The 13,556-nt window shown below is 41.0% G+C and overlaps 1 protein-coding gene and 1 pseudogene across 1 annotated transcript; both read left to right on the top strand.

Moving 5' to 3' along the window:
- Positions 1-378: 378 nt before the first annotated feature.
- On the top strand, positions 379-1,365 carry LOC141284402 (olfactory receptor 52K1-like; annotated as a pseudogene).
- Positions 1,366-12,366: 11,001 nt separating this feature from the next.
- LOC141284401 (olfactory receptor 52K1-like) lies at positions 12,367-13,311 on the top strand. The gene has a single exon (XM_073817389.1). It carries the CDS (start codon positions 12,367-12,369, stop codon positions 13,309-13,311), a length of 945 nt encoding a protein of 314 aa, XP_073673490.1.
- The last annotated feature ends 245 nt before the right edge of the window (positions 13,312-13,556 follow it).

Here is a 13,556-nt window from a genome sequence, read left to right as displayed (position 1 = left end):
TGTGGAGTTTTGGTTCCTTGCCGCTGTCGCCTCTGGCTTGCTTAGTTGGGGACACTTTCCAGCGATATCGTATACTATTTGAACTGAACTGACGATGATATCACTGAATTCATTGATGAACTGCCTTTAACTGAAAATTGATTATTTACAATAATGCGTTACTTACACACTATTGTTCTGTTTAAATACTGTGCAGTTGCTTTGACACAATCTGTATTGTTAAAAGCGCTATATAAATAAAGGTGACTTGACTTGATTTCTGCTATTTATATATAAACAATGTCTTGGCTGAAATGAAAACATAACTATTATTTATTTTCTTATTTTTTATGTTATTTCCTTGAACAGAACACTGTGTGTGCAAAAGGAATTTTCAGCATGAAGAATTTTTCTGCACAAAATATCTCATTCACAGACTTCAAATTTGATGGTCTTTACAGCCTAGGAGAATGGAGGCCTTTTTTATTTATCCCTTTCTTTTCTGTTTTTTTTTTTTTTTTTTTTTAGCTATTACAGCAAATTCCATTCTTATATATTTAATTATAAGCCAAAAGTCTCTGCATTGTCCTATGTGTATACTAATAGGTTTAATGGGTGTTGTAGACTTGCTCTTGCCTATATTTTTTTGTACCTAACATGCTTCTGAACTTTTTGTTTAACTGGAATGGGATATCTTTAACTGGCTGTTTGATACAAATGTTTTTCCTCCATTTTGTTGGAACATTTCAAACTACTTTGCTTTTTTGGATGGCACTGGATCGTTATTTTGCAATATGCAAACCTCTTTACTATCATAAATACAAGGAGATCTGTAACTTTCTAAAGTTTGTTTATGCACCATTAATCCGAAATGGACTTCTGATTGTTGCCATTGTCTCTCTGGCTGGAAGACTGTCATTTTGTGCAACAAATGTTATTGATGACTGTTTTTGTGAGCACATGGCATTGGTTCAGTTAGCCTGTGGAGATATATCCATTAATAATATTGTAGGAATTTTGACTGTTTTCCTTGTGCCAACTGCAGATTTTATTCTAATTACGATTTCCTATGTTGTGATTTTTACCTCTGTTTTCAAATCTGGCAAAGCTCACATGAAGGCCTTAAATACCTGCATCACCCACTTAATTGTACTAGTTGCTTTGATTTCTGGCTTGATTGCCTTTCAATCATACAGAATAAGAAACAACATTTCTTCCAACATCCGTATAGTTATAAGTGTCATGTACTTATGTGTTCCAAGTTGTTTTAACCCAATAATCTATGGATGGAGAACAAAATAAATAAGACATGTGTTTCTGAAATTTCTAAAGCGAAAGGTCTTTTCTTTAGAAAAATTAATGGCTTTTATAAATGAATCAGTATAAAGTATAATACATATAAAAATGTGACCTTAATATGATAGAAGATGTTGTTGAGGGAGGAAAGCTATCTATAAAATATATTATAAATGAATAAATGCACATTAAAGACAATATAATTTATTCAAAAGTGTAGTTTACAATTATTGTCTTTACACACAGAGAGACAGGCCATTGTGGTGGCCGGGTGAGACACCCAAAGATTTCTACACATAAATACATTACTATTTCTCTCGGCTTATATATAAATAATAAAAATTATAAAAGCGTAGGATCTAAATAATGTTTGTATTTTTCAATAAACAACAACATGATTAATATTTGTTCAAATCATGTTTTCAGTAAATATAGTGAATTGAATTTTGATCGAAAAAAAAGTAAGAAAATAAAGATCTCAGTCTGTTCATCTCATACCTTCATATCCATCTCCTTCTTCCCTCCTATTTTTTTCTTTCCTTGTATTTTAGATTTTAATGTGGCCGGTAAGTGCATGTTTCATCATGATGTCCTGGGACGGTGTCCGGAGTTCCATGTTACTTATTTAAATACTAATATAACTGTCCCATCCTCAAACTGCCTCAAATAGGTGACATCTAGAAACAAGGGGTCAGAAGATCACAGAAATTTGGCTTTCTGGCAGCCGTAAAAAAAAAAAAAAAAAAAGGAAAGGCCCAAAAAAATTTTAAGGCTCTCTGTGTCACGGTTCATGGGTTCACTCTCTCATCTTGCTGCTCTGTTGGTCTCTCCCTGTGTGTGTGTGTGTGTGTGTGTGTGTGTGTGTGTGTGTGTGTGTGTGTGTGGGCGTGGCCGCTGCTGCTCACGAGCTGATTGTTTCCAGCTGTCGCTCGTTTGCGCAGCTATTTAATGCCTGCTCTGTTTGTCTCATGTTGTCAGATCATTGGTTTGTTTCGTCGGTCCTGGTTCTCTCCCTGTGTTTTCTCCTGACCCTGTTTCATGTGGATTCGCTCCCTGGGATTCATCTGTTCCGGCTGGCTGCTGCTGACTTCTCCTGGTCGCCCATTGATTACCTGCGTTACCAGCATCACCATCGGCGTTTACACCAGCTCGTCTGACCATCTCTGTGAAACCTTCTGTTTGTCAAATAAACTGTTTAACTTACTCGCGCTTGAATCCTTCTTATTTATCATGACAGAACGATCTGACCAGCTAATGGATTCAGCGAGTACCCAGACTCTGCAGGACATTTTTGCTTCAAATAACGCTCGTATGGATCGGCAGGACGAACAGATGCTGGCCACCGGACCTGGTAGCGCAGGTATCCGAGCTCACCAATCAGTTACAACGCCTGAGATCGCCCGCTGCGCCACCCCCACCGCCTTCCCCTCCGCCCGCTGTGGTTAACACCACGTCTCATCACGAGCCTCGTCTGCTGACTCCGGAACTCTATGCGGGTGAGCCCAATTTATGCAGAGCCTTTTTGACCAAATGTTCCATGTTCTTCTCGTTACAGCCCAACACTTTCGCATCCGAACAATCGAAAGTGGCGTTGGTATTGACTCTGCTCTCGGGCCGTGCGGCTCAGTGGGGAACGGTGGTGTGGGAGAATAAACATCCCTGTTGTGCCTCGTTCCAGCTCCTTTCCGAAGAGATGAGACGGGTATTCGATCGGGCCGTCATCGGGCGCGAGGCAGCCAGCATGTTAGCCAATCTACAGCAAGGCAATCGCTCGGTTTCGGACTATTCCATCGAGTTCCGGACGCTGGCTGCCGAGTGCAAATGGAATGAGGCGGCACAGTGGGACATCTTCCTGCATGGGTTGGCTGACCGTATTCAACGGGAGATCTTCACGCTGGAACTTCCTCCTGATCTCGATGGACTGATTTCCTTGGCCCTCCGGGTGGATGCTAGACTTCAACGACGCGACCAACTGACCCACCTCAGTGCTGGATCTGCTTGGCTGGAACAGGGTTCCAGCATCGCTAATACGGTCAGCCCACCTCAAGAGCCTGAACCCATGCAGGTGGGTAGAGCTCGGCTCTCCCGGGAGGAGAGAGAACGTCGTAGATCCAGAGGTCTGTGTTTGTACTGTGGTACCGCTGGACATTTCCTCAACACCTGTCCAGTAAAAAGACCAAGCCCGGCAGTAGGACGGAGGTTACTGTCGGGCGGATTATCCCAGGACAAACCCTCATCCACCACTCTCCTCCCGGTGAGACTTCAATGGGCGGCCAGTTCCCATCACTGTCAGGCCCTCGTGGACTCTGGAGCGGAGGGTAATATTATGGACTGGAACCTTGCACGCTCCCTACGCATTCCTACCACTCCTCTTAAGACTGTCATTTCTGTTAATGCTCTTAATGGTCAAACCCTTCCTCCCATTACTCACACCACCTGCTCTCTCACCATGATAACCTCTGGCAACCACAAGGAGGAGATTGCCTTCCTGCTCGCAGAGTCCCCCCTGGTTCCCATAGTCCTTGGGCACCCCTGGCTCGTCCACCATCGACCCACCGTGGATTGGGGCCTTAATTCTGTTTCCTCTTGGGGCGAATCCTGTTTTGCTAAATGTCTCTTGTCTGCTTGTCCGTCTGTTTCTTGTTCTCTGTTGCAGGATGAGTCGGTGGACCTGTCAAACGTGCCCCGGGAGTACCTCGACCTGAAGGAAGTGTTCAGTAAGTCCAGAGCTGCTTCTCTTCCTCCACATCGTCCCTATGACTGTGCTATCGACTTACTGCCAGGTACGTCTCCGCCTAAGGGCAAGTTATACTCGCTTTCTGCTCCTGAAAGGGAGGCCATGGAGAAATATATTTCTGATTCTCTGGCAGCCGGGATCATCCGCCCTTCCTCCTCTCCTGCCGGGGCGGGATTCTTTTTCGTGGGTAAGAAAGATGGCTCTCTGCGACCATGTATTGATTATCGAGGTTTGAATAACATCACGGTAAAGAACACTTACCCTTTGCCGCTGATGTCTTCGGCCTTCGAACGCTTGCAGGGAGCGTCTATCTTCACGAAACTGGATCTTCGCAACGCCTACCATTTGGTCCGCATCAGGGAGGGGGATGAGTGGAAGACCACCTTTAATACCCCCAGGGGGCACTTTGAATATCTGGTCATGCCCTTCGGCTTGTCCAACTCCCCCGCGGTCTTTCAGGCACTCGTCAATGACGTGCTGAGAGACATGGTCGACCAATTTCTGTATGTCTACCTGGACGACATATTGATTTTTTCTTCTTCTCTCCAGGAACATGTTCAGCACGTCAGGCGGGTGCTCCAAAGGCTGCTAGAGAATGGGCTTTTCGTCAAGGCGGAGAAGCGCGCGTTCCATGCACAGTCGGTTCCCTTTCTGGGGTTTATCGTCTCATCCGAGGGAGTGCGCATGGATCCCGACAAGGTTAAGGCTGTGGTAGATTGGCCAACCCCTGATTCCTGCAAGGCCCTGCAGAGGTTTTTGGGGTTCGCCAATTTCTACCGGCGTTTTATTCGCAACTTCAGCCAACTAGCCGCTCCTCTGACAGCTTTGACCTCTACCAAGACTACGTTCAGGTGGTCTGATGCTGCTGAGACAGCATTTTCCAACCTCAAGAGCCGCTTTGTTTCGGCCCCCATTCTTGTTGCCCCTGATCCCACACGTCAGTTTGTGGTAGTGATCGACGCGTCGGAGGTGGGGGTAGGTGCAGTTCTCTCCCAGCGCACTCCCGCGGATGATAGGATGCACCCTTGCGCGTCTTTTTTCTCATCGTTTGTCCCCCGCTGAACGTAATTACGATATTGGTAACAGAGAGTTGTTGGCAGTCAAGCTAGCATTGGAGGAATGGCGCCATTGGTTAGAAGGCTCGGGGGTGCCTTTTATCGTTTGGACCGATCACAAGAACCTCGAATACATCAGGTCTGCCAAACGCCTTAACTCCAGGCAGGCCCGATGGGCTCTTTTTTTCGGACGCTTTGATTTTTCGATCTCGTACCGGCCGGGTTCTAAGAACACCAAACCCGACGCCTTATCACGCGTTTTTGACCATTCGGAACGTCCATCCACTCCCGAGTGCGTCATTCCGGAGAAACTTATTGTTTCTACACTCACTTGGGAGGTGGAGACTAAGGTACGCACGGCCTTAGAAGGGATAACGTCCCCGGTCGGTTGCCCATCGGGTCGTTTATTTGTGCCGGAGAGGCTTCGGTCCGACGTTATCAAGTGGGCTCATTGTTCCAACGTGGCCTGTCATCCAGGAGTAAGTTGAACATTATTTCTCGTTAAACAGCGATTCTGGTGGCCTTCTATGGCTCGTGACACTCGAGGTTTTGTTTTGGCCTGCTCGGTCTGCGCTCGTTCTAAGACTTCCAACCGACCCCCAGAGGGGTTCCTCCAACCGCTGTCGGTCCCTTCGAGACCCTGGTCCCATATCGCGCTCGATTTTGTTACGGCCCTCCCAGGGCAATACGGTTGTTTTGACCGTAGTGGACCGGTTCTCGAAGGCGGCCCATTTTATTCCCTTACCTAAATTACCTTCTGCTAAGGAGACAGCGGTAGCTGTCGTGGACCACATCTTTTGCGTTCATGGCCTCCCGAAGGATGTGGTCTCTGACAGGGGTCCCCAGTTCATTTCCAAATTCTGGAAGGAATTTTGCCATCTACTGGGGGCAAGTGTTAGTCTGTCCTCTGGTTTCCATCCTCAGAGCAACGGTCAGACTAAGCGGGCCAACCAGGACCTTGAGAGGGTGTTACGATGTTTGGTTTCACAGAATCCTTCCTTCTGGAGCCAACAACTCTCATGGGTTGAGTACGCGCATAACTCGTTGCCAGTCTCGTCTACGGGCCTGTCGCCGTTCGAGTGTACCAGCCACCTCTTTTTCCCAGTCTGGAATCCGAAGTCGCGGTCCCCTCTGCCCACGCCTTCGTCCAGAGGTGTCGTCGCACCTGGAAGAGAGCCAGAGAGACTCTCCTCCAGGTGGGAGCACGCACCAAGGCCAAAGCCGATCGCCACCGGTCTAGGCCTCCCGTCTACGTCGTTGGTCAAAAAGTGTGGCTTTCCTCCAAGAACATTCCTCTCCGATCCGTTTGTAATAAGCTTGCTCCCAAATTCATAGGCCCGTTCCCTGTCACTAAAATCATTAGCCCAGTGGCAGTCCGCCTCAAACTCCCTCCTGCATACAGGAGAATTCATCCCGTTTTTCATGTCTCCAAAATTAAACCCGTTTTTTATTCTCCTATTAATCCGCCTGCCCCAGTTCCCCCACCGCCGCATCTCGTAGATGGGGAACCTACCTATTCGGTCAACCGTATTCTGGACTCGAGGCGGAGGGGACGAGGATTCCAGTACTTGGTGGACTGGGAAGGTTACGGTCCGGAGGAGAGAAGTTGGGTGCCTGCTAGGGACATATTGGACCACTCCCTTATCGATGATTACAATCGACGGGTAGGTTCTTCTGGGAGCGCCAGGAGGCGCTCCTAGGAGGAGAGGTACTGTCACGGTTCATGGGTTCACTCTCTCTCATCTTGCTGCTGTGTTGGTCTCTCCCTGTGTGTGTGTGTGTGTGTGTGTGTGTGTGTGTGTGTGTGTGTGTGTGTGTGTGTGTGTGTGTGTGTGTGTGTGGGCGTGGCCGCTGCTGCTCACGAGCTGATTGTTTCCAGCTGTCGCTCGTTTGCGCAGCTATTTAATGCCTGCTCTGTTTGTCTCATGTTGTCAGATCATTGGTTTGTTTCGTCGGTCCTGGTTCTCTCCCTGTGTTTTCTCCTGACCCTGTTTCATGTGGATTCGCTCCCTGGGATTCATCTGTTCCGGCTGGCTGCTCCTGACTTCTCCTGGTCGCCCATTGATTACCTGCGTTACCAGCATCACCATCGGCGTTTACACCAGCTCGTCTGACCATCTCTGTGAAACCTTCTGTTTGTCAAATAAACTGTTTAACTTACTCGCGCTTGAATCCTTCTTATTTATCATGACACTCTGTACCTTTTTTTCATACATTCCTTTTTCCATTTGTGTGAAAGACTCCATACAATTTTACATTCATTCTAAAGACTTTTTCCAAAACCAGTATGTAAAGTTATTGGTCACCTACACAGCAAAATCCCCGGTGTTAATTTAACACTCCCGGTGTTAATTTGTGGACTCATATATACACTGCTTCAGTGTTAACTTCAACACTGAAGCCAGTGTTAAAGTTAATGAGATAATTAGGTGATTAACAAAGTGATGATTGATCATTATTGAAGACACCTGATGTTAATAAGCAGAATCCCCAAAGGAGAAAACCAACATTTTTAAGCAACCATTATAGTGGTCAGTGTTTGCATTAGTTGGGCTCTTGACCCTTAGATCTTTAATACTAGATTTTGTTTGTTGCTGTGTTTGATTTAAAACAACCAGACATAAGCTCATGTCATCAGGTGATGATTATGTTTTAACATATTCATTGTTTGACATGAATCACCGTGTCTAATCTGTTAGTTTTTTTTTCACTTATTGTAATAGCCTTGACAATCCACAGAAGATCCAGCACTTCCTATACTGTTTTGGAAAGATTTTTTTACAACCTGTTTTAGAAAAGTGTTTCATGTAGGCACACATAGACATCAAGAACCAGCCCATGAATCTCAACAATGGTGACAAAGGCATATTCAGATAAACAGATCAACTCTGAACTCTCATCGTTTATTCATGCCGCAATGCATGATGGGAGTCATGGATGAGTTCTGATTGGCTACAACACGCTTTTTGATGGTCACCGTTGTTGTGATGCTCACAATGATTCTTCATGTCTGTGTGTCTAAATTAAAATTAACTCTTTTCATCTGTCTGATTATGCCAAAACTGATTGCTCTTTTGTTCACAGTTTCTTGTAGTCTGTAAGGAAATCCTATCTCAAATACTCAAGTCACTATATGATAATATGTCAAGCACAGTCAATGCCTCCTGATGATTTCTGCTCTTGGCTTATCTGGCTGTTATAACCCAGTTATTGCAGCCAAATAAGACCTAATATCGAAGATTTACGGGTCAAGAGCCTAACTAATGCAAACATTGACCACTATAATGGTTGCTTAAAAATGTTGGTTTTCTCCTTTGGTGATTCTGCTTATTAACATCAGGTGTCTTCAATAATGATCAATCATCGCTTTGTTAATCACCTAATTATCTCATTAACTTTAACACTGGCTTCAGTGTTAAAGTTACCACTGAAGCAGTGTTGAAGTTAACACTGAAGCAGTGTATATATGAGTCCACAAATTAACACTGAGAGTGTTAAATTAACACCGGGGATTTTGCTTTGTAGGAACACCAGGGGCTGAATGGGAGTGAAACCCTTGTACAACTTATTCCAATAAATTCCATAGGCTTTTGGTGGAGAAAGACACAGAAAGGCCTAATTTAGCCCAAAATTGACATAATATGTTTCATCATGATGTCATATGACAGTGTTCATAGTTCCTTGTCCTTGTGAACTATTTTAATACTAAATAAGTAAACAACAACCAGAGAGGTCAGTTATTTTTCTTTTTTAATAACACATTGTAAGACAATTTCAAATGACAGGGTGATAAATAAACGACATTACTTTTTTACATAAGTAATCAAACGAATAACAAAGCCAGTACCGTTACTGGCAATAAAATGTGTAGTTACTACAATTGAGCGTACTGAAGGGTTTTCATCCGAGTAGGCTCTTTTTCAGCCATACAACCTGCAAAGCTGAGCATCACATTGAGTTCTTCTTCTGAGGTAAATTCTGGCTTATGCCTCTCAGCGCGTCTTCTTCCATAAACGAAAAGTAGCCAAGATGAACTTGTTAAATGTTCACGTTTGTTTACGGAGATGATATGGGCGTTTACCTACATGTCAGAGCATCTCACATGGATGTTTAACATTTGAAAATGACAATGAGTTTAGATGGGAAAAACTGGAGCTTGCTTTGGTATCATAAGGATTATTTTTTTAGGAGAATATTTGTTGTCGACATGACTTCATTAAAAAGTAGACATTTTTTAAGCTTTCTATACATAAATTTCTTATGTCTGCATTTATTTACTAAGATTCAGGTTGTTTTAGTCACATGTCTGTGAACTTAGGTACTTGCACCCTGTTTATTATTATTGTTATTATTATTATTATTATTATTATTACAAAGCGGTCACCGAAAAAAAAAAAAAAAAGACAGACCGTATATAACGGTACAGTCATTTTAGAAACTGGTGCAAGAGAGGTGGAAATACAATTTTATTTTTAAATAAATGAATTATGCTTTTCTGTTCTAAAGAAGGGGGTGTCCCAATACTTTTGTCCATATGTGACCCTGGACCACAAAACCAGTCATAAGGTTAAATTTTACAAAACTGAGATATATACATCATATGAAAGCTCAATAAATAAGCTTTCTATTGATGTATGGTTTGTTAGGATTGGACAATATTTGGCCGAGATACATCTATTTGAAAATCTGGAATCTAAGGGTGCAAAAAATCAAAATACTAGAAAAACACCTTTAAAGTTGTCCAAATGAAGTTCTTAACAATGCATATTACTAATCAAAAATTACATTTTGATAGGTTTACAGTAGGAATTTTACAAAAATCTTCATGGAACATGATCATTACTTAATTTCCTAATGATTTTTGACATAAAGAAAAATCAATAATTTTGACCCATACTATGTATTTTTGGCTATTGCTACAAATATACCCCAGCGACTTAAGACTGGTTTTGTGGTCCAGGGTCACATATAGTGTATGAACAAGTCATTGGTGTTTGGTGAGGAGTTTTTGTCTCAAGGTTGCATTTAAAATCACCAGAGGTGTTCAGACTTGGTTTAATGCAGAACAGTCAAGTTCTTCCACACTGACTGAATCAATAATTTCTCTGTGAACCTTGCCTTATACACAAAGGGATTGTCGTGTTAGAATAGAAAGGTATCTGTCTAAAATGTTGCTATAAAATTAGAACCACACAATTCCCTAGAATATCATTACATGCTTAAACATTAGTAATTTATATGAGTACAAATCTTAAAGTAGTCAAACCTTTTCATTCGAAGGGGGTGTCCCAGTCCCTTTGGCAATATAGTGTATTTAATATTGGGGGCATCTAAGTTATTTGACATATTTGAACTTTTTTTTTTTTTTTTTGTGTGTGAGTGTGTTTGTTTTAAAATAGTAACACAATAGTTACTTTCCCTGGTAATAACTAACTTCTATAATGATGTAATTTAATTACTAATGCAATTAATATTTGTGAGAAGTAACTAGTAACTATAACTAATTACTTTTTTTTAAGTAACATGCTCAACAAGCAAAGCCACTGGAAGGCAGGACTGCAACCTAAAAAGTGTAATGGCTAATGCTAACACTGCTGCTTTGGCAGTACACAGGGAAGGAGACCAGAGGCTGATTTGCTGAGGTGCCTCATGTGATTCAAGTTATTTGTTACACTTTTTCCAATGGTAAATACTAACCACAAGACCCTTGCATATTCCAATATTAAGACAATTTCTGGAGCAATGCTATACTTGGAAATCCTCTTACCAGATGAAAGGATAGTACGATGAAGATATTTACGAAAATATTTCCTCAGTGGACATTCAAAATAATGTTTTATTCTGAAAATTAGATTTTGCTTAGGAATTAATGCTGTATCGGATGTAGGTAATCACATATCTCACATAATATAGTAAGCTTTTAGTACAGTAATATAATAAGCTTCCAATGAAGCAACTCAACATTACTTTGTTATAAGTTCTAAAGTGATGTGGCTGAAGAGAGAACAAAAATGCACACTGAATTAAGAATGAACAGCAGTTATAGGTATACAAAAGGGTTTTTGGCTGCTGCTATTGGTGATTGGTAGTACAAAGACTTGGTCAATCTAGAAATAGCAGAGATGTCCTGAGAGCTCAGCGATCCAAGTACAAGTGTTTTTTTTTTATTATTATTATTAGTATTTGAGATGTCCCGTGCTGTGAAATTAAGTATCAGAAGTCTTCCTGTGATTCTAATATTTAATACAATTAGTGTGGTACCAACACATTTTTAGTAAATTAGGCACTAAACTGGGTCATGATGCAAGGTTAGTCACAATGTCGATAACAAGGTTCTGTTTTGCCCTAAGATTTTCCAGAACATGACCACTGTTAATCCTAATGTATTCCTCTATGAACATTAAGACAGTAAACAAAGACAAAAACGTTTTAAGTAATACACCATCCTGAGAAACAAAAGCTAATTAACTTGTGTAAGATAATTGGGCCCTTGATAATGTCAAATGTCTCTCTTGGTCAACTCAGACCTTAGACCTGTGTCCCTTGAGTGCTATTTGGTGTGTTTTTTAATGAGATGAAAATAAGTTTGACCCTGACTATAGTTATAGCAACAGAAACATAGAAGGCCCTTGAGATGAATCTAGCCAAGTAAACAGTCCAGCCTAATAAGGAATGAGTAAGAGATATTGAGTTTTTTTTTTTTTTTTTTAGGGAACCCGATTGTCCATGTATTTGCTGTTTTCCATAGTTTCCAGGCCTACTTGTGATTAGGCCTGCAGATATTCTCACTACTATAAGACAAGCTAGGGGGGTGAAAACATGATATGAATTATTGAAGGAACACAATTATAATACAGTAAAACTGTCTCCACTAAAATGCATTGCAGTGACTTTTGATTGTTGGTCATAAAAATCACAGAAATCAGAAAGACCAGTGACCACTACCACAACAAGGAAATGAGCTCTGTTGCTCTATGGGAGTCTCTCACAGACACATGGGAACACAAGACAGTATAATTAGAGCTCATGATGTATGTCAGAGTGTAATGAAAGCTTCAAACTTAAGTTGTGTTATCTTATCTGACTGACTTAATTTGTTATCTTTTGTTTTTTGATTGCTACAGAAACAATTATTTTGTGTCACGCCACATGGTTATATTTGTCACCATGGTGTATATGTATTTGATTTCAGGGTATCCTTATGTTGGTAAAAGGGAAACTTGATCAACTATAATTTCTCAGTTTTAGCAACATAATTTGAAACAAAACACAGTGTGAGCAAAAACGATTTTATTCAGCATGAAGGATCTTGCTGCAATAAATATTTCATTCACAGACTTTAAACTGAATGGTTTCTACAGCCTAGGAGAATGGAGGCCCCTTTTATTTATCCCTTTCTTTCTGATGTTTTCATTGGCATTAACAGCAAATTCTATTCTTATATATTTAATCAAATCGCAAAAGTCTCTACATTCTCCTATGTATGTATTAATAGGTGTTATGGCAGTTTTAGACTTGATCTTGCCAGTATTTTTTGTACCTAGCATGCTTCTAAGCTTTTTATTTAATTGGAGTGGGATTTCTCTGACTGGTTGTTTAATACAAATGTTTGGCATTCATTTTGTTGGAGCATTTCAATCTACTTTACTTTTGTGGATGGCACTGGATCGTTACTTTGCAATATGCAGACCTCTTCATTATCATAAATACATGGACATTGCTAACTTTTCCAAATTTGTTTTTCTACCATTATTCAGAAATGGATTTCTGATGGTCACCATGGTCTCTTTAGCAGGAAAACTGTCATTTTGTAACAATATTATTGATCACTGCTTATGTGAGCACATGGCATTGGTTCAGTTAGCATGTGGTGATACATCAGTTAATAACATTGTAGGACTTCTGTCTGTCTTCATTATCCCAACTACTGATTTTATTCTCATTACTATTTCTTATGTTGTGATTTTTTCCTCTGTGTTTAGATCTGGTAAGGCTCATTTAAAGGCCATAAATACCTGCATTACTCACATTATTGTTATGACACTTAGTTTGACTTCTGCCTTGATTGCATTTATGTCTTACAGAATCAGGAGTAATGTTTCATCAAGCAACCGTGTATTTATGAGCATAATATACATTCTGTTTCCAAGTTGTTTTAACCCAATAATCTATGGATGGAGAACAAAAGATATAAGACAAACATTTCATATGTTTATAAAGAATGGAAAGGTTTTGCCTTTTTAAAATATGTGAATGTCTATTATAAATTAATTGATGTTAGAAAATACATTAAAATGTGACATTAATACGATGAGCTATTGCAATATATGTAAAGCACAATCTATTTTGGATTAAATAGCAACAAGTGGAAAATTTACATTGTATAAATTGCTTTTGGCTGGCTTTTATGATAAATATATGTTATGTGTATTCTGTTCAGCTGTATTTTGAGAACTCTTAGTTTGTATTTAGTTTACTTCTTCATTTTC

The sequence above is a fragment of the Garra rufa genome, chromosome 14 (genome assembly GCF_049309525.1).
Source record: "Garra rufa chromosome 14, GarRuf1.0, whole genome shotgun sequence".
Classification (NCBI taxonomy): Eukaryota; Metazoa; Chordata; class Actinopteri; order Cypriniformes; family Cyprinidae; genus Garra; species Garra rufa.
This window is presented reverse-complemented; position numbering and strand designations above follow the sequence as displayed.